Source organism: Scyliorhinus torazame, chromosome 10 (assembly GCF_047496885.1).
Source record: "Scyliorhinus torazame isolate Kashiwa2021f chromosome 10, sScyTor2.1, whole genome shotgun sequence".
Lineage (NCBI taxonomy): Eukaryota > Metazoa > Chordata > Chondrichthyes > Carcharhiniformes > Scyliorhinidae > Scyliorhinus > Scyliorhinus torazame.
The window spans coordinates 189,493,327-189,517,922 of NC_092716.1; the positions used below are offsets into that span (position 1 = coordinate 189,493,327).

The following is a 24,596-nucleotide window of genomic DNA, read 5'->3' on the forward strand; positions in this document are numbered from 1 at the left end:
CCCCTGTCGCTGTGGACGTAAGCGGGGTAACCGAACAGTGTGAAGATGCTGTTCAGAGCTTTAATGACTGTGACCGCGGTCATGTCAGAACAGGGAATGGCAAAAGGGAAGCGGGAGTATTCGTCCACCACATTAAGAAAATATGCGTTGCGGTCGGTGGAGGGGAGGGGCCCTTTGAAATCGAGACTGAGGCGTTCAAAGGGGCGGGAAGCCTTAATCAGGTGCGCTCCATCTGGCCTGAAAAAATGCGGCTTGCATTCCGCGCAGATGTGGCAGTCCCTTGTGACTGTACGGACCTCCTCTAAAGAGTATGGGAGATTGCGGGACTTGATGAAGTGGTAAAACCGAGTGACCCCCGGGTGGCAGAGGTCCTCGTGGAGGGTTTGGAGGCGGTTAATTTGTGCGTTGGCACATGTGCCGCGGGATAGGGCATCGGACGGCTCGTTCAGCTTTCCGGGACGATACAAAATCTCATAGTTGAAGGTGGAGAGCTCGATCCTCCACCTTAAGATCTTGTCATTTTTGATTTTGCCCCGCTGTGCTCTATCGAACATGAAGGCTACCGACCGTTGGTCCGTGAGGAGAGTGAATCTCCTGCCGGCCAGGTAATGCCTCCAATGTCGCACAGCTTCCACTATGGCTTGGGCTTCCTTTTCTACTGAAGAGTGGCGGATTTCTGAGGCGTGGAGGGTCCGGGAGAAAAAGGCCACGGGTCTGCCCGCTTGGTTAAGGGTGGCCGCTAGAGCTACATCGGAGGCGTCGCTCTCGACCTGGAAGGGGAGGGACTCGTCGATGGCGCGCATCGTGGCCTTTGCGATATCCGCTTTGACGCGGCTGAAGGCCTGGCAAGCCTCTGTCGACAGAGGGAAGGTCGTGGTCTGTATAAGGGGGCGGGCCTTGTCTGCGTACTGGGGGACCCACTGGGCGTAGTATGAAAAGAACCCCAAGCAGCGTTTCAGGGCTTTTGGGCAGTGCGGGAGGGGGAATTCCATGAGTGCGCGCATACGTTCGGGGTCGGGGCCTATTATCCCATTGCGCACTACGTAGCCCAGAATGGCTAGCCGATCGGTGCTAAAAACGCACTTGTCCTCGTTGTACGTGAGGTTCAAGGCTTTGGCGGTCTCGAGGAATTTTTGGAGGTTGGCGTCGTGGTCCTGCTGATCGTGGCCGCAGATGGTTACATTGTTGAGATACGGGAATGTGGCCCGCAACCCATGTTGATCAACCATTCGGTCCATCTCCCGTTGGAAGACCGAGACCCCGTGTGTGACGCCAAAAGGGACCCGTAGGAAATGGTATAATCGCCCGTCTGCCTCGAAGGCTGTGTACTTGCGGTCACTTGGGCGGATGGGGAGCTGATGGTAGGCGGACTTGAGGTCCACGGTGGAGAAGACTGTATATTGGGCAATCCGGTTGACCATGTCGGATATGCGGGGGAGAGGGTACGCGTCTAGTTGTGTGTACCTGTTGATGGTCTGGCTATAGTCAATGACCATCCTTTGTTTCTCCCCTGTCTTCACTACTACCACCTGCGCTCTCCAGGGACTATTGCTGGCCTGGATTATGCCCTCCTTTAGTAGCCGCTGGACTTCGGACCGAATGAAGGGCGCTGTACCGTCTGCTCCTAGTGGCGACGGGTTTGCAATCCGGGGTGAGGTTCGCAAACAAGGACAGGGGTTGCATCTTGAGGGTTGCGAGGCCGCAGATAGTGAGTGGGGGTATTGGGCCGCCGAATTTGAACGTAAGGCTCTGTAGATTGCATTGGAAATCTAATCCCAGCAAGGTGGGGGCACAGAGTTGGGGAAGGACGTTTAGTTTGTAGTTTTTGAACTCCCTCCCCTGCACCGTTAGGGTAACTATGCAGAATCCCTGGATCTGTACGGAGTGGGATCCTGCAGCTAGGGAAATCTTTTGTGCGCTGGGATAGGTGGTCAAGGAACAGCGTCTTACCGTGTCGGGGTGTATAAAGCTCTCCGTGCTCCCGGAGTCGACTAGGCATGGCGTCTCGTGGCCGTTTATTAGCACCGTTGTCGTCGTCGTCTGGAGTGTCCGGGGCCGAGCTTGATCGAGCGTGATTGAAGCGAGACGTGGTTGTAGTAGTGGAGTGGGGTCCGTTGTTGCCGTCCAAGATAGCGTCGGGGATGGACAAAATGGCCGCCCCCATACATCGCACGTGGCTGGGGGGTCACAAGATGGCGGCGGGGGTGGACAAAATGGCCGCCCCCACGCGTCGTACAGGTCTGGGGCGGTCCAAGATGGCGGCGCCCCTCCTCCCCTCGTGGTGGCCGGGACCCAAAATGGCGGCGTCTGCGGGTCGCACATGGTGTGCTGGGGGGGCTGGGGAGCGCTAGGACCGCGAGCGCTAGGACCGTGAGCGCTAGGACCGCGCGGAGCTCCCTCACCGGGGACAGCGGTGGTCGGGGCCCAAGTAGGTGGCGCCGGCGGGTCAGGCGTGGGGCGCGGGGTGGGGGTTAGGGTGGCGTTAGGGACGCGCAAAACTCCCTCCTCTCCGTGGAGAGTGTTGGCCGGGACCCAAAGCGGTAGCGCCGGCGGCGGGTCATACATGGGCTGCGGGGAGGGGGGTTGGGGAGCGTAGGTGGCGTGCAGAGCTCCCAGTTCTCCCGGGACCGCGGTGGTCGGGACCCAGAGCGGCTGCGCCTGCGGGTCGTACATGGCGTGCTGGGGGGGGGGGTTGGGGCGCGTAAACTGCTTGCAGGGCTCCCTGTTCTCCCGGGACAGCGGCGACCTTGCGGGACCGGCACACAACCACGTAATGGCCCTTTTTCCCGCAGCTTTTGCAGATAGCTGCGCGGGCCGGGCAGCGCTGTCGGGGGTGTTTCGCCTGGCCGCAGAAATAACAGCGGGCGCCCCTGGTGCGACTCGGCGTTTGGACCGCGCAAGCCTGTGGGGTGTCCGGGGGGGGGGTAGGGGGTTTGCCGCGACGGGTACGTACGGGGCCCAATGGGTCGCCGCGCGGTCGGGGCCGTAGGCGCGGGTATTACGCGCGGCCACGTCTAGGGAGGCTGCTAGGGCCCGGGCCTCTGAGAGTCCTAACAACTCTTTTTCTAGAAGTCTTTGGCGGATTTGGGAGGATTGCATACCTGCCACAAAAGCGTCGCGCATTAACATGTCCGTGTGTTCGTTTGCGTTCACCGACGGGCAGCTGCAGGCTCGTCCAAAAATCAGCAGCGCGGCGTAGAACTCGTCCATCGATTCTCCGGGTTGCTTGCCGTCTCGTCGCGAGCTGGTAGCGAGCGTAGATTTGGTTAACTGGGCGGACATAGAGACTTTTCAGTGCTGCGAACGCCGTCTGGAAATCCTCTGAGTCTTCGATGAGGGAGAAAATCTCCGTGCTCACCCTCGAGTGCAGGACCTGCAGTTTTTGGTCTTCTGAGACCCTGCCGGTGGTCGTTCTGAGGTAGGCCTCAAAGCAAGTCTGCCAGTGCTTGAAGGCTGCTGCCGCGTTCACTGCGTGGGGCTGATCCTCAGGCATTCCGGAATGATCCTGAGCTCCATAGTCCTTTTTAGGCACGCTTAATAAATTGTAGCGCACAAAGACTCCGTGAGACGAATAGAGTGAAGTCGATGAGGCTTTATTAAGTGTGTCTGTTCCCCCGCAGCTCGATAGTAAACTGGCCTGCGGGGGAAGACTCCGGCTTCTTATACTCCGCCTTCAGGGCGGAGCTAGAGGTCAACGGCCAACCAGGACCCGGGATCTGTCAGCCAATGACATTAGGGCTTCCAGTCCCACATGACCCCCAATACATACTACCACAATCTGGAAGACATGCAGTTCGTTGAAGGTGGCAATACAAGTTGATAAAACTGTTAAAATGCTTGGCTTTATAAACAGAGATATACACAAACAAGAAATTTATGCCATACATTTTAAAATCACTGAATAGGCCCTAGCTGGAGTACTGTGGCCAATTCGGGGCAAATAAACTTTAGGAAGGATATCAAAGCTTTGGAAAAGCTGCAGAAATGTACTAGAATGATACCAGAGATTAGGGATGAAGGAATACCAATGATGAAGGAGCAGCTTTGGGGAAAGGCTTGAGAAGTTGGAATTATTCTCCTTATAGCAGGTAACAGTAAGAAGTCTTACAACACCAGGTTAAATTTCAACAGGTTTGTTTTGAGTCACTATCTTTCAGAACGCAGCTCCTTCATCATTCACCTGAGGAAGGAGTGGCGCTTCAAAAGCCAGTGATTTGAAAGCCAGTGATTCAAGATGACGCTGGAACAGAGGACGCTGGAAAAACTCAGCAGGTCTGGCAGCGTCTGTGAGGAGAGAAAAGAGAGTTAATGTTTCGAGTCTGTTTGGCTCTTCATCAGAACTGAAGAGAGGGAGAATGTGAGAGATATTGAAGTGTAAATTGTAAGAGCAGAAGACAGATGGCCTGGTGTGGGAGAACGAGAGGGAGGCAATAGATAGAATCGCTACAGGGCAGGAGGCCATTCAGCCCATCGAGTTTGCACCGACCTTCCGAAAAAGCATCCTACCCCGGCCCCCTCCCGCACCTTATCCCCAAACCTGCAAATCTTTGGACACTAAGGGGCAATTTAGCATGGCTAAACTATCTAACCTGCACATCTTTGGACTGTGGGAGGAAACCGGATCATCCGGAGGGTAGACACGGGGAGAACATGCAAACTCCACAAGACCAGAAGACAATAAGACATAGGAGCAGAATAGGCCATTCGGCCCATCGAGCCTACTCCGACATTCAATCATGGCTGATATTTTCTCATCCCCATTCTCCTGCCTTCTCCCCATAACCCCTGATCCCCTTGTTAATCAGGAACCAATCTATCTCTGTCTTAAAGACACTCAGTGATTTGACCTCCACAGCCTTCTGCAGCAATGAGTTCCACAGATTCACCACCCTCTGGCTGAAGAACTTCCTCCTCATCTCTGTTTTAAAGGATCGTACCTTTAGCCTGAGATCGTGTCCTCTACTTCCAGTTTTTCCTACTAGTGGAAACATCATCTCCACGTCCACTCTATCCAGGCCTCTCACGATCCTGTCAGGTTTCAATAAGATCCCCCACATCCTTCTAAACTCTAATGAGTACAGACCCAGAGTCCTCAACCATTCCTAATATGGCAAGCTCTTTAGGGATCATTCTTGTGAACCTCCTCTGGACCCTTTCCAAGGCTAGAACATCCTTCCTTAGATATGGGGCGTACAACTGCTCACAATACTCCAAATAGAGTCTTATACATTGTCAGAAATACATCTCTGCTCTTGTTATTCTAGCCCACTTGACATGAATGCTAATATTGCCTTCCTAACTGCTGACTGAACCTGCACATTAACCTTAAGAGGATCTTGAACTAGGACTCCTAAGGCCCTTTGTGTTTCTGATTTCCTAAGCCTTTCCCATTTAGAAAATAGTCTGTGCCTCCATTCTTCCTATCAAAGTGCATAACCTCAAACTTTTCCATATTGTATTCCACTCTCCCAGCCTGTCCAAATCCTTCTGCAGCCCCCTTACTTCCTCAATACTACCTGTCCCTCTGAATATCTTTGTATCATCTGCAAACTTAGCAACAGTGCCTTCAGTTCCTTCTTCTAGATCGTTAATGTATATTGTAAAAAGTTGTGGTCCCAACATCGACCCCTGAGGCACACCACTAGTCACCAGCTGCCATCCTGAAAAATACTCCTTTATCCCCACTCTATGCCAGTCGGCCAATCCTCTATCCATGTCAGTATCTTACCCTTAACACCATGGGCTCTTAACTTAGTTAACAGCCTCCTATACGGCACCTTGTCAAAGGCCTTCTGGAAATCTAAATAGATCACATCCATTGGTTCTCCTTTGATTAACTTCCTTGTTACCTCCTCAAAGAATTCTGAGATTTGTCAGACATGACCTCCACTCAACGAAGCCGTGCTGACTCATTCCTGTTTTACCATGCACTTCCAATTACTCCACAATCTCATCTTCACTAATGGATGCTAAAATCTTGCCAATGACCGAAGTCAGGCTAATCAGCCTATATTTTCCTGTCTTCTTCCTCCCTCCCTTCTTAAACTGGGGTGTTACATTAGCCATTTTCCAGTCCTCTGAGATCCTTCCTGACTCCAGTGATTCCTGAAAGATCACTGCGAAAGCCACCACAATCTCCGCAGCTATCTCCGTTAGAACCCTGGGGTGTAGTCCATCCGGTCCAGGTGACTAATCCACTTTCAGACCTTTCAGTTTCCCCAGATCCTTCTCCTTAGTGATGGCCACTACACTCACCTCTGCCCCCAATTCTCCTGAAGTTCTGGTATTCCATTGGTGTCTTCCACTGAGAAGACTGATGCAAAGTAACTATTCAGTTCCTCTACCATTTCTTTGTTTCCTCTTACTACTTCTCCAGCCTCATTTTCCAGTGGTCCAATGTCTATTTTTGCCTCTCTTAGCTTTTATATATTGAAAAAACTCTTCCTATCTTGTTTTATATTACTAGCTAGTTTACACTCGTATTTCATCTTCTCCCCCTTATTGCTTTTTTAGTTGTCCTCTGCTCGCTTTTAAAGGCTTCCCAATCCTTTGGTTTCCCACTAACTCTCGCCACATTGTATGCCTTTTCTTTTGCTTTTATGCTGTAGCTTACTTCACTTGTCAGTCATGGTTGCCTCGTCCTCCCCTTAGCATGTTTCTTCCTTCTTGGGATTAATTTCTGATCTGCCTCCCGAATAACCCCCAAAAACTCCTGTCATTGCTGTTCCACTGTCTTCCGTGCTATGCCCCCCTTCCAATCAACCCTGGCCAGCTCCTCCCTTTATTCTCTTTATTCAATTGTAATACCATGACATCTGATTCTAGCTTCTCCCTCCCAAACTGCAGGGTAAATTCTATCATACTGTGGTCAATGCCACCTAAGGGTTCCTTCACCTTAAGTTCCCTAATCAAGTCTGCCTCATTACACGTCACCAAATCCAGAACTGCCTGTTCCCTAGTGGGGTCTACCACAAGCGGCTCAAAAAAAACCTCTTGTAGATATTCCACAATTTCCTTTTCTTGGGATCCGCTACCAACCTGATTTTCCCAGTCCACCTGCATATTGAAGTCCGCCATGATTAGTGCCCCACATCCTGACTACTGCTAGAGGACCAGTACCTAACTCCCATCAGGGTTTATTCCCTTTGCGATTCCTCAACTCTACCCACACAGATTACGTGCCTTCCAATCCTACATTGCTTCTTGTTAGCGATTTAATTTCATTCCTTAATAACAATGCAATCTCACCCCCTCTGTCCATCTGCCTGTCCTTTCGATAGGGCACATATCCTTGGATATTTAGATCCCAGCCCTGATCCTCGTGCAGCCACATCTCTTTGATGCCCACACATCGTACCAGCCAATGTGCACAACAAGCTCATTTACTTTGTTTTGTATACTGCTCACATTTAGATACAACACCTTCAGTCCTGCATTGACCAACTCCCTTCTCATATTTGTCCCCTTTTTTGCTCTACCTGAAGTTAGATTCCTGCCACCTTCTATGCCCTCTGTTCTGTTACGTGTTCTGGAAACTTTACTAACCTCTCCTGAGCCCACAGCCCCTTTAACTAGTTTAAAGTCCTCGTCATTAACCTACACTTCTACCTTCTCCTTTAACTCCTTTAACCGCCCCCACCTCCAACCCCACTATTTATTTTAAAGCCCTACCTTCAGCTCTAGTTATGTGATTCGCCAGGACTCCACACAGCCAGTCATCCAAGGTCGGAATTGAACCCGGGACCCTGATGTGTGAGGGAAGGTGGTAATCTGGCACTGGTGGTGCCACCTGGGCACCCTAGCATTGCCAGACTGGCACCATGGCAGAGCCATGTGGATGCCAGCCTGGTGCCCAGGTAGCACTGTCAGCTGGCAGAAGCACTGCCAGGGTGCAGGTTGGTATTTTCTGCATGGGTATATAGCATAGGTACATTTCGATGTGGGTACATTTCTGCATGGGAACATTTTTTAAAAACTATTGGGCAGGACGGTAGCATAGTGGTTAGCACTGTGGCTTCACAGCACCAGGGACCCAGGTTCAATTCCCTGCCATGTCACTGTCTGTGCGGACTCTGCACGTTCTCCCCATGTCTGCGTGGGTTTCCTCCGGGTGCTCCGGTTTCCCCCCAAAGTCCAAAGACGTGCAGGTTGGGTGGATTGGCCATGCTAAATTGCTCTTAGTGTCCAAAAAGGTTAGGAGGGGTTATTGGGTTAGGGAGATACGGTGGAAGTGAGGGCTTAAGTGGGTCGGTGCAGACTCAATGGGCCAAATGGCCTCCTTCTGCACTGTACGTTCTATGTTAACCACTGTGCCGCCCTTGTATGGGATATGTATGGGAAATTTTAAAAAGCTGTTTAAGACGGAGGAGGAAAATCACAATCTAAAGCTGTCGAACTCAACGTTTTGTCCTGAAGGCTGCAACTTGCCCAGCCAAAAGATGATGTGCTGCTCCTCCACCCTGCATCAGACCTCAGTGGAGCATTGCAACAGGCTGGTGTTGCAATGTCTCACAGATACACTTTAATATCTCACACATTCTCCCTCCCTTCAATTCTGACCAAGAGCCAAATGGACTTGAAACATTAACTCAGTTTGTCTCCTTACAGATGTTGCCAGGCCTGCTGGGCTTTTCCCGTGTCCTTGGTTCATGTATCATTATAAAACATTCCTGATTTGCTACTGAAGCCACTCAGTGATGGGATGAACAGGTTCCTATCGTGACCTGAAATGCGATCACACAAACAGTGAGACCTACATTGGGTGGTGTTTTCCCCTTTAATTGTACATTAATATAATATTCCTGCCCCTATCTGGCTCCAGGTGTTGTGCATAACCACTCTCAACATAACTAGTGGAGATCCAGGACACAGAGAGGGTGAGAGCAAAGCTATAGGATCATTTGCCTTTGCAGCTCCTGTCCCATCTAGCCAGTGGCCCCCTTGCTCGGTCCGCTCATGCTGCATTGTGGAGTGGACATCAATGGAGCAGCAAATCTAAGCTGGCATCTACAGAAAACATGCTGGCCAAATGCTCCCAGATTTCACCAACTAGTCACAACACAATGGCAGAACCTTACACAGTCGGGTGGTGTGCCCTAATGTACAATACCACTAGCTGTCAAATAAAGCTCAACGGCTTTTTCCAATCAGGAGCTCCTTTTAACGGGATGGCTCAAACCATAACATCACAAAGTAAGCCCTGAGCCCTCACACTGAGCGTCACAGTGAGATCAGACATCACAACAGTTTTATAAACTGGGTCAGCTTGAGGCAGGAGGCTGCACCAGCAGTTTAAGTGAAGGAACGGAAAGAGCACTCACTGCGACTAATTGACTGATCTCTGAACAGTTTCGCTTTGTGACGGGGGTGTGAAGCTTGGAAATGTCACGAACCAGCTGACACCGGGAAGGAAGGTTGTTAAGGAAAAAAACAGTAGTTCCGGCTTGTTTTGAGAGTGAATGAACAGGACTGAATGAGGAGGAGAGGCTGAGAACGTCTGAACAATCAGCTACTCAAAATGTCCACCAGCTCTGAGTGCTCTGAGTTGGGTGTGAAAGAGTGAAATATGTGAGGGAGGGAAGTTGAAGAAATTCAAAATACAAGAGGGTTTTTGAACAAGTGTTATTGCGACAAGGAACGGAAGAGGAGGTGAGATAGACAGGGATTTTGGGGCAAAAGTTGAAGAGTTTGCACTGGGCACAGTCTGACAATCCAAATGGTGCCATTCTCGTAGATGGCGAATGGATTGCAATGGGCAGCAGGTTACGGTCATCATTTGTTCCAGTGGGCAGGATCGAGCAGATTCTACTGTCCGAGCACCTGAAAATGTTCACTAACGCTGAGGAGCACTGCAGGGTCGAGAGCTTCACTTGTTCCAACCAACTGACCTCTTATTGCTTTACCCACGGCTAGGCCGAGGCCTGGATTGTGCATACGAACATTTACTGGAGCCCCCTGGTGGACACTTGGGTTTAGATGTTCCTACTGAGATGAATCATCATATCCCTACAGTGCAGAAGGAGGCCATGTGATGCATCAAGTCTGTACCGACCCTCTGAAAGAGCACTACCTCGACCAACTATCCTGACCCCTCCCAATAGCCCCATCTAACCGTTGGACACTAAGGGGTAATTTAGCATGGCCAATCCACCTAACCTGGATACCTGTGGAAGAAACCGGAGGAAAACCACACAGACACGGGGAGAAAGTGCAAACTCCACACACACTGTCAACCAAGGGACCAACTGGAGTTTCATTGACCGGGTTTTGTAGCTGTCCACGCAACACAACATTGGCCAAGGTGTTCACTTTCCAGAGGGAATTGGATAAATATTTAAAGGGCAATTTTTTGCACTTTTAGGGAATGAGCAGGTGATGGGGTACTAGAGTGATGTTAATTGGAGAAATTGATCAACAGACCATAGAATCATAGAATTTACAGTGCAGAGGGGGCCATTCTGCCCATCAAGTCTGCACCGGCCTTTGGAAAGAGCACCCTACATAAGCCCACACCTCCACCCCATCCCCGTAACCCAGCAACCCCACCCAAACTTTTTTGGACACTAAGGGCAATTTAGCATGTCCAATCCACCCGGAGGAAACCCACGCAGACACGGGGAGAACGTGCAGACTCCGCACAGACAGTGACCTAAGCCAGGAATCAAACCTGTGACCCTGGAGTGGTGAAGCAACAGTGCTAACCACTGTGCTACCATGCTGTCCGCTGTGCTACCATGCTGTCCGCTGTGCTACCGTGCTGCCACCACAAGCTTGATGTGCCAAAGAGTCTCCTTCTATCCTGTATCATTTCACATAGAGTCACCTCAACCCATTGGTCGCGATTCAGCCAATAGAGTTCTAAGTGCGGTAGTGAGTGGGAACTGCCGTAAGCTTCCCGGCGCTTAGCCTGGCGCGACTATCACTGCAATACAACGTTAATTGGTCCACTTAACGAGGCTCCACGGGTTTCACACCGTGAATGAAGGCTCGCCAGCTGATTTAATGGGACCGCACTCGCCAGCCGCCCGCTAACAAGGTAGAGCAGCACTTAAACTGCACTTGTACTGCCAACCCCACTAAGCTCACAGCCATGGTGCCGAGATGACGGGACGCAAGCCTGGGGAAGTTCCTGGATGCGGTCGAGGCCAGGAGAGATGTCCTATTCCCTCAAGGGACCTGGAGGGTTAACCACCGGGCAGCCAGTGCTGCCTGGGTTGAAGTGGCAGCAGCCGTCAGCTCGGGCAGCGTGACCAGGAGGACTGGGACACAGTGCCTGAAAAGGTCAACAACTGCACCAGGCCACCGGGCCACATGAGTGAGTTGGCACCGGACCCCCCCCTCCCAAACAAGCCTGCACCTGACACCCCCACCCCCCCCACCCCCAGCACCATGCTATGCTCTGGCCCGCCCTTGCTGCCCCCTCCCCAAATGTCACGGTGCGGACATGACATTAAGAGGGAGATGTCAGCAACACTCCAGCATGTCTATAGCCGATTAGAGGAGTCCCAGAGGCTATGGGCGCAGGAGACAGCACCGACAATGCGTGGTACCGAGGCCAATACTGCCAGGGTGGTGACCGCAGTGGAGAGCCTGGTGCAGGATGTCAGCTACATTAGTGAGGGTGTCCAAGGCATCGTGCAGTCGTTGACAGCCATGGCTGAACACCTCAGTAGACTGTCCGACTCAATGGGGGACATGACCTAGTAGCAGGCGGACCTTGATGAGGAGCTCTGGGGCATGTCCCGTTCTCAGATGGGAATGGCAGAGGCACTGCAGAGCTTGTCCCAGTCACAGGTGGCCATTGCGGAGACACTGCAGGGCAGTGCCCAGTCACTGGGAAGCATCACCGAGGGTGTCAACACCATGGTGCAGACATTGGGGAGCATCCAGAGGACGCACGGGCAGCCGGGGCTCAATTCAGCTGCATCTCCATCCCAACCTAACCCCAGGGCCCTATGGGCACCGACCGGAGTGAGGGAGCTCTAGGTGCCAAATCGGATCCGTCCCTTGGGGCGGTGACGGTGGCTCCAGCTCCTCCGAGTTCCATCCCTCTGCCGACACCATTTCTCGCCGCCAGCACCTGGAACAGGGCGACATGGCGGTGCATGTGCCACCGCCAAGTGCTCCGGGACCCTCTGTCTCCAGAGCCCCGAGAGGTCGCCCGCCAGGGGCATCGAAGGTCACGGGACGTGGTAAGCAGCTGGCTGCCTCCACCTCTGCTGTGCATCCTGGGGACAGACCTAGACGCAGCGGTAGAAGAAGGAAGGCGAAGCACATCGAGGATGACTGAGAGCACTGTGGAAGGGGGAGATGGTGGGTGGGTTGGTCGGCGATAAGGAGGGTGGGAGTGCGCGTAGGGGGGGGATGAGGGGGTGGTGGGGAGAGTGGGGCAGTTTTGGACACTTGAGGAACATTAAAAACCCTCCACCACAACCAGTATGACAACTCTGTCACTTTCATCTGCTATGAGGGCCGAGCTCCAACCCCCCGAACCCTTGCCCCATCTCCCAGGCATGGGAAATCCTTCCACCCCACCTCCCTTCCCCACCCCTGGAATGCCCTACCCACACACGCCCAGCCACAGCGGGAGCCTGCCGCTCACCAGACTTCAGACCCCGTATCCCTGACACTCGCACATAATGTAACCCGGGCCGAGCGCTGAATCCTTCCCCATTACACCCCTCCCATCCTCTGGCTAAGTGCATATCCCTACTGCTGGGGATGTTGGCTGCTGTGCCCATGGTGTTGCCTCCCACACTGTTCCGGTACAGTGTCCAGGCATCACAGTCAGATTGGGATGCAAGGCAATGACTCCCACATGCTAACTGGCCCACCCACCTAAGGGAATCGACTTGGGATGTGTCAAGTGCTCACTTAATGACAACTGCCAATTCCCTATTAGCAACAGCCTTCAGCCGCACGGTTAGAGGCCTCAGCGGTCAGTGGGGGTTATGGGTGGTCAGTGGGGCAGTTGGGCAAGGACAGGGTTGCCCCACAACAGGTACACATGTTCTAGGGGCTGGCATGTCCGAGCAGCGCGCGGTTTCCCCCCAGCGGAGCACCCCCTCTTCCTCCTCCGCAGCTCTGACCTCCCTCCCAGCCAAGGGTGCCCCCCCCCCCCCCCACTCCCTTCAGAGCACAGGGGCAGCAACCCCAGCACCCCCAGGCTCGTTGCCTGTGAACAAAGATGTCTGCTCACCTCCCCGGGTCCCCACAGCAGCCCTTCCGCCAGCTTCACGTTTTAAAAAATGAGTACTAATCCTGGGAGGCAGTTGGATCGCGGGAGGCCATTGTATTTGGGGTCACTCCCATTAATCGGGGGCTGGTTTAGCACAGTGGGCTAAACAGCTGGCTTGTAATGCAGAACAAGGCCAGCAGCGCGGGTTCAATTCCCGTACCGGCCTCCCCGAACAGGTGCCGGAATGTGGCGACTAGGGGCTTTTCACAGTAACTTCATTTGAAGCCTACTTGTGACAATAAGCGATTATTATTTTTTTCAGGGGATGGTTTAGCACAGGGCTAAATCGCTGGCTTTTAAAGCAGACCAATGCAGGCCAGCAGCGCGGGTTCAATTCCCGTACCGGTCTCCCCGTACAGGCGCCGGAATGTGGCGACTAGGGGCTTTTCACAGTAACTTCATTGAAGCCTACTTGTGACAATAAGCGATTTTCATTTCTTTTCATTTCATTTCTCAATTGTATAGAAATAGGGCTTAAATTATGATAATTGGTTTCTTGCTATGCTACGACGAGATCCCAATTTCACCGACGGAAAAGGCCGGTTGCATTGCAAATGGTTTGGCGCCTGGCGTGGATCTCGTTTTTGGCCTCTCGAGCGCAACAAGGCCACTGAATCGCGCACATTGCTTCCAGCTTTAAAACGTGTACTTGATCATCACCATTGAAAAGCCCACTGCAAATGTTCTAAACACAACTCACTGAGCCAGCAGAATGGGAGAGAATATACGTCTTACAGAAGTCTTTCAACACAAGGTTAAAGCCCAACAGGTTTGTTTCGAATCACCAGCTCCTTCCTCAGGGGGGAAAGAAGTCATTGGCAGGGGAAGCGTTGGAAATAAAGAGTAGATACAGAGAAAGAGAAGAGGAAGAAACAGATAAAGGAATGTGGGGTGAGCTCAGAGAGGGAGATAGAAAAAGCTTTATAAGACAGAGAGACTGACAGAATATCTAAAGCAACAAATAGACTCTCCAACAATTCATCCCGGTCTTCTCAGCTGTAGGTAATCTTTCAGTCACAGTGCTTTTATTTGGAGTCTTCACACATTGTTCGCCTCTCACCATTGCTGAAATGTTCCAAGATGAGAGGAACTATAAAATGCCTGTAGTTACCCTTGTGGCCATCCAGTGGTTGGTGTGTGATTTCTTCTTATGCCCCAAGTGTACACTTGGAGTGCAAGGAAATTGACCTTTTAACAAACTACCCAGAGACGAAAGCTGCAAGTGTCAAAACCAGAAAGAACAAGTGGATCCTGCACCAGAGTGAGACCATCCTGACTGGAAGAGATAACGCAAAGAAGGGCGCAGTAATACTGAAATTCCCCTCACACCATGGCCTGGATTTTCTCAGAGTTGGAACAACGCCAAAGCCATTTGAAAATGGTGGTTGGGACCCCATTTAAGGATTTCTGCCCCTATTCCTGGTGCTCCCAATTTTTGCTTGTGTGGTATAAGGTAGTGAGCTTGCACCCTACATTCCTGACCTGGTCAGAACTATCGTGGTGGGTAGGCATCTCCATTTTCGTGGAGTCAAGCCTGCTCCTCCATGACTCGTACTTCACGGACCTCAAATAAGTCTGAGATTCAGCACCCAAATGTAGAAGGGCCCTGTCTCTGACACCTGTTCAGGACATCTGTAGATTGTGGTGAATAACTTGGGCTTTTCAAAGTGCCGTACACAAAATTTCCAATGGGTGTATAGGGTTAAAATTGCTCCAGCGATGTCTTGAATGAATCTTTTTACAAATCAGCCACTTGGAGGGGAATTTGTTCTTTTATAGCTTCAATCAATATGTTCCTTTGATAAGTGCACTGATTAGCAGTAGACCTGCAGTAATGAATATTGGCCTGTGCATCAGTGTTGGTTTTGCAGACATGCTTAAGTGCTGACTCTGGATGAAGTTCTGAGTTGTAATCTTTCTCTTCCAGGAACAGAGCTCTCTTGGTTTTCAAGTGCACAGATTGTTTCTTTCATTTAAAGAAATGCTTGGAGAAAGAACTTGAATCAAAGCATTTTGCTGGTTTCATTAAAAGGGATGTGTTGCCAAGGGATTCTCACCAGCAAGTCAGAAATCTCTCTAGATGACATTTCAGAAATCAAGTGATCTGAAATCGGCATGGAGAAAGTGACTCCAGAAACACACAAGAAAGGAAGAAATAAAGAGAGGCTTGCATTTCTCCTAAATATTTTGTGGCCTCAGGAAATCTCAAATGGCTCTGCAGCCAATGAAGTCCTTTAGAAATGTACTCATCATATTGCAGGAAACAGAGCAGCCAATGTGTACACAGCAAGGTCCCAAAAATATCAATGGGAAAATAACCAGATAATATGTTTTCAGTGATGCTGGTCAAGGGATAAATGTTGGCCAGGAGACCAGGGAAAATCCCCATCCTCTTCCTCAAATAGCGGCCATCAGATTTTTAATGTGTACTTGAGGTCAATCATCTCAGTCCCAGAGCATCACTGCAGATGTTCCTCAGGGTAGTGTCCTCGGCCCAACTATCTTCAGCTGCTTCATCCAAAACCTTCCTTCCATAATAGGGTCAGAAGTGGGGACGTTCACTGATGACTGCACAATGTTCAGCACCTTTCGCAACTCCTCAGACACTGAAGCAGTCCATGTCCAAATGCAGCAAACCTGGACAATATCCAGGCTTATGCTGACAAGTGGCAAGTTACATTTGTAGAACACAAGTGCCAGGCAATGACCATCTCCTACAAGAGAGGATCTAACCATTTCTCCTTGATGTTCAATGGCATTACTATCATTTAATCCCCCACTATCGACACCCTGGGGTTACCATTGACCAGAAACAGAACTGGACTAGCCATATAAATACTGTGGCTACCAGAGTAGGCCAAAGGTGAGGAAACCTGCAGTGAGTAACTCACCTCCTGACTACCCAAAGCTTGCCCATCATCTACAAGGCAGAAGTCAGGAGTGTAATGGAATACTCTCCACTTGCCTGGGTGAGTGCAGATCCAACAGCACTCAAGAAACTCAACACCATCCAGGACAAAGCAGCCCGCTGGATTGCCACCCCTGCCACAAACATTCAAACCCTCCACCACCGACAAACAGCGGCAGCCGTGTGTACCATCCACAAGATGCACTGCAGGAACTCACCAAGCCTCCTTAGACAGCCAAACCAATGATCACAAGAGCAGCAGATACTTGGGAACACAGCCACCTGGAGGTTCCACTCTAAGTCACTCGCCATCTTGATTTGCAAATATGTCTACGTTCCTTCACTGTCGTTGGGTCAAAATCCTGGAATTCCCCCGCTAACAGCACAGTGGGTGTGCCTACACCTCAGGCACTGCAGCGGTTCAAGAAGGCAGCTCACCACCACCTTTTCAAGGGCAACTAGGAATGGGCAATGAATGTTGATGTAGCTGGTGACTCCCATGCATACGGGTAGGCCATACATTTTATGGGGGAGTGGGGGGATAGTAGCAGAATGATTATATTACTGGACTACTCCAGGCACACGAGTACAAATCAAACCAATGGCAGCTGAGGAATTTAAATTTAAATAACTAAATAAATCTGGAATAAAAACATTAGTGTCAGTAATGATAAGGAAATGGCTCACCCCCACCTTCTAAAGAGCAATTATAAAATGGGAAATAAGTGCTGACCTTGCCAGCAACACCCACATCTGCAATTGAATAAAAAACAGATAACATAACACCAAATGTATTCCAAGGTACAGCAGTCCCAGTATGGTAAGTACAAATTCAGTTACTCATAAATCACACCTACTTTGAAACAAAGGTGGGTAATACTCCAGGGTGACACAAAAATACACAACTAATTAACCTTCCAACAATCCAATCTACATTTTGATTACTTCAGAATTAAATATTCCAATCACTGAAGCCACAAATTCATTGGAAATAATTTAAATGGCATTAATTCTGTGCCAATTTATGTGGGTCCCTATTTTCTGTGCTCGAGTCATTTGTAATTTGTGCAAATTATGAAAAACAAATAAGAAGGTTCATTTTAAAAACCAACACCAAGATTATACAGATGCCCTTGCAAAATGGGCTATGTGTGTCCCATTTGTGTCTGCACGCTCCTTTGTACTGGTTGTCTGTGGGTGGGAATGGTTACCTATTACAGCCAGGTGATTCATCACGCCATTGATTGTCTCAGTAATTATTATTGCCATAACAACGGAGAATCCATTTCAACCTCTTTTCAGTATCTTAGTCCTCACTGTCCCCGCTGAATAATCTTTCTAATGGGTGAAACATTTGCAATCTTATGGATAATTCACACTACTAGTTTGTAAAAAATTATGAGGTGTGGATGTAGCTGACAAAGCCAGCATTCAGAACCGTTCCCAGCTGCTCTTGAGAAGGTGGTGTGGAGACGACTCTTGAATCACTGCACCTGCAGTGCTGTAGGGGAGGGAGTTCCAGGATTTTGACCCAGCGACAGTGCAGGATGGTGTGTGACTTGGAAGGGAGCCTCCTGGTGGTGGTGTTCCCTCGTGCCTGCTGCCCTTCCTCTTTAAAGGTCGCAGGTTTGGAAGGTGCTGTCGACAGAACCATGGCAAGTTGCAGTGGCGCAATAATGGTTCACACTGCAGCTACTATGTGACAGTGGTGGAGGGAGTGAACATTCAAAATGGGAATGGGGTACCGGTTAATTGTACTACTTTGTCCTGGGTACTCTCAAACTTCTAGAGTGTTGTTGGAGCTGCACCCATCCAGGCAAGTGGAGAGGAATCCATTGCACTCCTGACTTGTGCGTTGTAGCTGGGGGACATGCTTTAGAGATTCAGGAGGTGAGTTTCTCGCTGTGGGATTCCTAGCCTCTGACCTGCTCTGGTAGCCACGGTATTTATACAACTGGTCAAGTTAAGATTATGGCCAAAGGTAACTCCCCGATGTTGATGTGGGGGAATTCAACCATTGAATGTTAAAGGGAGATGGTTCGGTTCTCTCTTGGAGGAATCTTGCATCAAGAAGCACATCCCTGGCATTTGGAGAAGCAGTGTGGGAGCTCAGGGTACATTACCCCTCATCGTCTTCCTCCTCGACTGCTTCCCCCTCCCCCTCCTAATCCTCCAACCTCTAGTGCTCCCCCTTTGCTACCTCCCCCCATTTCCTGCTCTTCCCTCTCCGGTTTAACCTTGTCTCTTATTTCCCACCCCCCTACTACCCCTCCCACCCCATCTTCTGCTCCTCTGTCTCCTGACCCCCTCCTTCCCCCGTCTCCTTCCCCCACAACCCTGCAGTTCCTGCTCCAAGCTTCTCCTGCCCCACAGCTCCCCACCCCCTTGTTCTTCTTTCCTGCTCCCCCCTACTGCTCCCCTCTGCTGTGTAGCTACAGGTCTGTGAACAGCAAGGTGGTGTGGGCTCTATTGCTAGTGCTGTAAACTCATGCAGAAAAAGCAGCTTCCATCCTGAGGTGATACAGCAAAGTCCCAAAGTGTAAAAAAAAAGACCGAGTACGTATTGAGATCTTTGCCTGAGAGTGTGTCAGCCCTCTCCATATCCGTCATGCCCTCGAGTTTATGTCAATCAAAACAAGATTGACAGTGTGGAGGACTTCACCTTTCTGGGCAGTTCCATTAATATTAATATCCAGGGAGCCTCAGACAAAGACCTCAATGTGGGCATAGGTAACACATCATCAGCTTTCAACCAACTGGAAAAAGATCAGGAACAGTTAAAAGCTTTCCTTGAAAACAAGACTTAGGTTCTGAAATGCAAATGTGCCCTCCGCTATGGTTGTGAAATCCAGTAGCTGAAAACCTGCCAAGAAAGGAAACTGGATGCCTTTCATACCAGATGTCTTTGAAGGATTCTAGGCAATACACCGGTGGGAATTTATACCCAGCACTGGAATGAGAAAACATTCAGAACAGCCTCCAGTTTCATCCATCATTTGCAAAAGATGGTTCAAGCTGGCTTGGCCAGGTCACCCGACCTCTGCCACCGTGGCCTGCCCATCGGGGCAAGCAATGGGTTCCTACTGGATGCAGAAGAAGAGGATTGACACCACACTGTCAATCTGGATCTCCAGCTGGTCAGCTGAGGCTGAAGTGAAGCTAAAGAATATTGACTGTGGGCAGGAGAGAACGGTCAGCCTCGTGACTGTGGTGTTGGGTGCTCTGAGGTACAGACGAACCAACACGGTTGCGATTGGTACAACGCAGTTTTATTCCAACTAGTTATTTACACATCTGACTTGGTACTCAGCACGTGGTGACTGTGTGAGTGTCTTGTTAATGAGGTCCTGGCCTTGTCCTGTCTCCAGATGGACTGGCCAGCAGGTGTCGTGTTTCTTGTCTTATACTGTGTCTGCTCTTGTCTGTGATTGGCTGTCGTGTTATGTGTGCTAATTGGTCTGTTGGTCTGTCTATCATGATGTGTGTGTTGTGATGTGTGTTTGAATATCATGACAGCCCCCCTTTTTTACAAGATTATGTACCTACGTGGTTATAAATATAAATGTGTCGTGAGTGCAGCTAAAGGTGTATGTGCGTGATATTTACAGCATGTACATGTGGCGTAACTATATACAAGGGGCGATGTCAGGTGTGACATGCTAACGAGGTTGTACCATAACAAAAGAAGAAGAACGCTGAAATTTGGACCGATCAAACGAGGCCTGGAACGATAAAACAGTGACATGTTACAATACAGTAGTTGCTAAAATTTGATGTGTGAACAGCCTCATAAATCCAGTCTAGTAGGTGGGCGACGAATTCGGGTTGACCGCCTCAAGGGTGGGTCGAGAACCATCGGCTGAGGTGCGAGCCTGGCCACGGGCGGCGACAGAAGGGGCATGGTATATGGCAGCTCCACAAAGTCGCTATCAGGAACCAGTGGAGGACACGGAGTCTGTGTATGGTTCCGTTGCGAGCGTGGAAGTAGGCGAAGGGCTCGGCGATTGCGCCTACGCACGGATCCATCCGGCATGCATACCAGGAACGAGCAGGGAGCCACGCGTCGGAGAACTTCGGCAGGTGCTGACCAGCCATCGTCTGGTAGGTGAATGCGGACGTTGTCTCCAGGGGCCAGGGAGGGAAGATCAGTTGCCCTTGTGTCGTACGACCTCTTCTGGCGACCGCGCTGCAGTTGCATCCTATGCAGTACCGGAGCATGGTCTACTGTTTGTGCCAGGATGGAAGGCACAGTAGTTCTGAGGGCGCAACCCATCAGCAGCTGTGCTGGCGAGAGACCCGTGGCTAGTGGGGCTGAGCGATAGGCCAGCAGGGCGAGGTAGAAGTCCGATCCAGCAGCAGCAGCCTTGCAGAGGAGCCGCTTGGCAATGTGAACGCCCTTCTCCGCCTTTCCATTGGACTGGGGATGCAGAGGGCTGGACGTCACGTGTGTGAAGCCATATGAGGCCGCAAAGGACGACCATTCACGGCTGGCAAAACAGGGCCCATTGTCCGACATGACAGTCATTGGAATGCCGTGGCGAGCAAAGGTGTCTTTGCAGGCCCTGATGACAGCAGACAATGTGAGATCGTGCAGGCGTATGGCTTCTGGGTAATTGGAGAAGTAGTCCATTATGATAACATAGTCCATGCCAAGCGCGTGAAATAGGTCGACACCCACCTTCGCCCAGGGGGACGTCACCAGCTCATGGGGCAGAAGCGTCTCAGGAGGTTGCGCTGGCTGAAACCTTTGGCAGGTTGTACAGTTGATCACCATGTTGGCAATATCGTCTTTAAGTGGCGCAGGAACCCTGCGAGGTGTGTGAACGACCGGGATGGCGTCCGGTTTGAGGCGAATTCGGTAGGTGTTCCCATGCCTTCGAATGCCTCCTGGTTGTGGGCGAGGAGCGATTGGAGCTGTGCGTTGAACTCTGCATCCGGGAAGTCAGACATGCCGTCTGGAGAGAGAGAGAGAATTTGTTGCACAAGGTGGAGAGCCTTACACGCCTGTGCGCCCAGCAGGGAGTCCTTCGATGAGCCAACTATCTCGAATGAGAGTGTGGCCGTGTGTGTTCTGTGTGTCACCTGGAGCTGGCAGGATCGCATGGCCGGGATAACGTTCCCGTTGTAGTCGACCATCTTGCACCGGGATGGCTGGATTGGTGGTCTGACCTTCATGGCATAGAATGCTGACCATGCTATGAGGTTGGCGGAGGCGCCAGTGTCCAGGTGGAAAGTGATCGGCGATCGGTTGACCGTCAGGGTGGCACTCCATTCATCGGCCGGATTGATGGTGTTGACCCGGTTCACATCAATGACCGCAACCCGGAAGGCGTCTTGGTCATCTGTGTCGTCGGTTTGGATGTCGTGATGTGGAGGCTGGATGGTCCGCACGTGTCTGCGAGGTTGTCGGAGATGTGGAAGATCCACAGGTTGAGCCGCTCGACAGTAGGCAGCGTAGTGGCCCATCTTGCCACAGCGTAGGCATTGTCGGGTTTTTGCAGGACATTGCCCTTTTAAATGTGCAGCTCCACAGTTGCCGCACGTCATGGCGTTCGTTACGCCACTGCGCATGCGCAGTTCGGTCTTGCGTCGGGCGCGCTTGCGCAGCACGTCCCTCAGTGTTGCCGTAGGTTCTGGCGCGCACAAACGCGGGAGGCCTCAAAAAGCGTGCAAAACGGCCGCCCTCGTCCGGGCCGCGGGCCGGGAGGAACTCGATTGCCTGGATGCGTGCGGCCTCGTGGGCGGCCTGGCTTGCCGATTCGATCGCTTGGGACCCCCTCCGTGCTGATTCGGTCGCCAGAAATTGGGCATAGCGGCTGGTCGCATTTTCATGCAGGACACAGACTTCCACCGCAGATGATAAGGTCAGGCCTTTAATTTTTAGAAGCTGCTGCCGTCGGCCACTGGAGGCAACGCCAAAAACGATTTGGTCCCGGATCATGGAGCCTGAGGTGGTGCCGTAACCGCAGGACTGCGCGAGCATGTGGAGGTGCGTCAGGAAGGGCTGAAAGAGCTCATCCTTACCTTGTAGGCGCTGCTGAAAGATATACCTCTCAAAGCTTTCATTGATCTCAACGTTGAAGTGCTGGTCGAGCTTGAGGAGGACCGTGTCATATTTAGATTTGTTCTTGCCTTCCGCGAACACCAAGGAGTTGTATACATCGATGGCGTGCTGACCTGCGGTAGTGAGGAGCATGGCAATCTTTGTTTCGTCCGATGCGCCCTGTTTTTCGTTGGCTCGCATGAACAGTTCAAATCGCTGCTTGAAGAGCTTCCAATTGGTGCCCAGGTTCCCAGCGACTTGCAACGGCTGCGGTTTGTTGTGGGTGTCCATGGCTCAGGATGGCAGATTTGCCGGTATGTATCGATTCACTCACTGGTACCATGTAGTGTTGGGTGCTCTGAGGTACAGACGAACCAACACGGTTGCAATTGGTACAACGCAGTTTTATTCCAACTAGTTATTTACACATCTGACTTGGTACTCAGCACGTGGTGACTGATGAGTGTCTTATTAATGAGGTCCTGGCCTTGTCCTGTCTCCAGATGGACTGGCCAGCAGGTGTCGTGTTTCTTGTCTTATACTGTGTCTGCTCTTGTCTGTGATTGGCTGTCGTGTTATGTGTGCTAATTGGTCTGTTGGTCTGTCTATCATGATGTGTGTGTTGTGATGTGTGTTTGAATATCATGACAGTGACTAGACACGGGAGCTACTAAAGCCCCGTGTCAGTTCCACTGGTGAATTTCAGGAAGTTCAGGAAAGCCGTGGATCTGATGACACAGTGAGCCCATATTGCCGGATTATCGCTAAAATGGAAATTGTTAACCTGCCCCTCTCAAGAGGCTTGGGCTTTCCATTTGCTATCGCCCATTCCTGACCCGTTGGGTCAGAGGTGATTCGGACTGCAGTTTCTAGGATTCAAGAAGGACCAGAGGCAATGCAGAGCATGACAAGCTGCTTTTGTCCAAAACAGTAGAACCCGAAGACAAGGCCTGTGCTTGAAGCAATAATTTCAAATCCAACCCGTGGGAACAAGATGTCAAGGATTTGGAGAGGGGGACGGGACAGAAAATAATGTTTTGTGACAGAGTCTAGGAATAATTTGAGACTTGTGGCAGGATTTTCTGATCCCGCCAAATTAAATGGACCTTTGGTTGGCTCACCTCATCTAGCACAATGGGGCCTGCTGTGCCAGAGAGGGAGGTGGTGGGCTGGGGGGGGGGGGGGGGGGGTCGTGATGTATGGTGAGTGTCACATGTTGGGGAGGAACAGGGGATTTTGTACCTATGGTTCCCAAAGCTCTCTACCACTGGGGGATTTCCTCACTTCATGTCTGGGTCTGTTGTAGTCTCATTGATGGGATTGATCTCTGTGATTGGTCAATAAATCCATTATCCTTGGACCAGGGCACCACCAGGATGAAATAAGGTGAATAAGATGGATCTTGGAATCTTCAACCAACAATTTCCTTCTTCCTATTGGGAAGGATCTGGTCATTACCTACAGAATTTCTGCTAGTTTCCCACCAGACAATTAAGTGAAGCACAATTGGCAAGAAATTCAGGATCACGGTTATCTACCTCCTGAAAAAAGGGAATAATGATGCAGAGTTATGTGTACAACATACCCATCAGGCCTGAGATCCGGAATAGACCTGTCCAATGATAGCTGGTCGCTGAGGTAGCTGTTGTAACCATAATATTGGAACTTCTTCAAAGCAACTCTTCGATTTTCAGGAGTAAGGCCTCGGCCCCAGTGAGTGAAGAGGGAAGAATCAGGGAAGACATCAACATCCACATTCTCCTCTCGTTTCTGTGGAACTTCTGGGGGAAAAAAAAGAAACTCACATTTATATAGTGCCTTCCACATCCTCACGATAACCCAAAGCATTTGCAGCTTTGAAGTGTAGTCACTGATTACTGATGTAGGAAACTTAAAGGGCAAATAGCAGGTTGTACATCAGTAATCAAATGGTGGAAAAGCATTTGTGAGGCAGATGGACAAGTCGGAATTTCACACCAACGTGAGCAATGCATTTATTCTTATCACATGAGGATAAACTAGTCTTTCCACAGCGAAACGGCTGGAGAGGACAATTTGGGAATTTCAGCACCGGGGTTTTAGAGCTAAGGAGGGTTCTGTGGGACCTGAATTCCAGCTTTGGGGTTCCAGTGGGTGCAGATGCATCCAAGCATAGTTATTTATTCAATTTCCCTTTGCGACTAGCACATTAAACTCCTCATGGCATCGCTTCCCTGAGTTACATGACTATGGGGTGAGAGGGGCGCTATTGAGGTTGGGCCTATCCACAAAGTTCCAGCGGTGTGATGGGGGTGGGGCAGGCACAATGGACCAGCTGGTCTACTCCTGCCCCTCAATTTAGTGTGGCTGAATTCAAGAAGACTCGCATTTCTACCACACCTTTGACAGCCCTCTCCAATCCACTACCT

At 50.8% G+C, this 24,596-nt stretch overlaps 1 protein-coding gene across 3 annotated transcripts in view; it reads right to left on the reverse strand.

Moving 5' to 3' along the window:
- Window positions 1-24,596, reverse strand: part of galnt18b (UDP-N-acetyl-alpha-D-galactosamine:polypeptide N-acetylgalactosaminyltransferase 18b) — a 453,243-nt gene that overhangs the window by 194,021 nt on the left and 234,626 nt on the right. For 2 of the 3 annotated variants that reach the window (XM_072466166.1, XM_072466164.1), the window contains exon 2: window positions 23,774-23,969. In XM_072466166.1, coding sequence (XP_072322267.1) covers window positions 23,774-23,969 — 196 coding nt within the window. The remainder of the gene's footprint in view (window positions 1-23,773; window positions 23,970-24,596) is intronic. The other variant, XM_072466165.1, reaches the window with a different exon arrangement.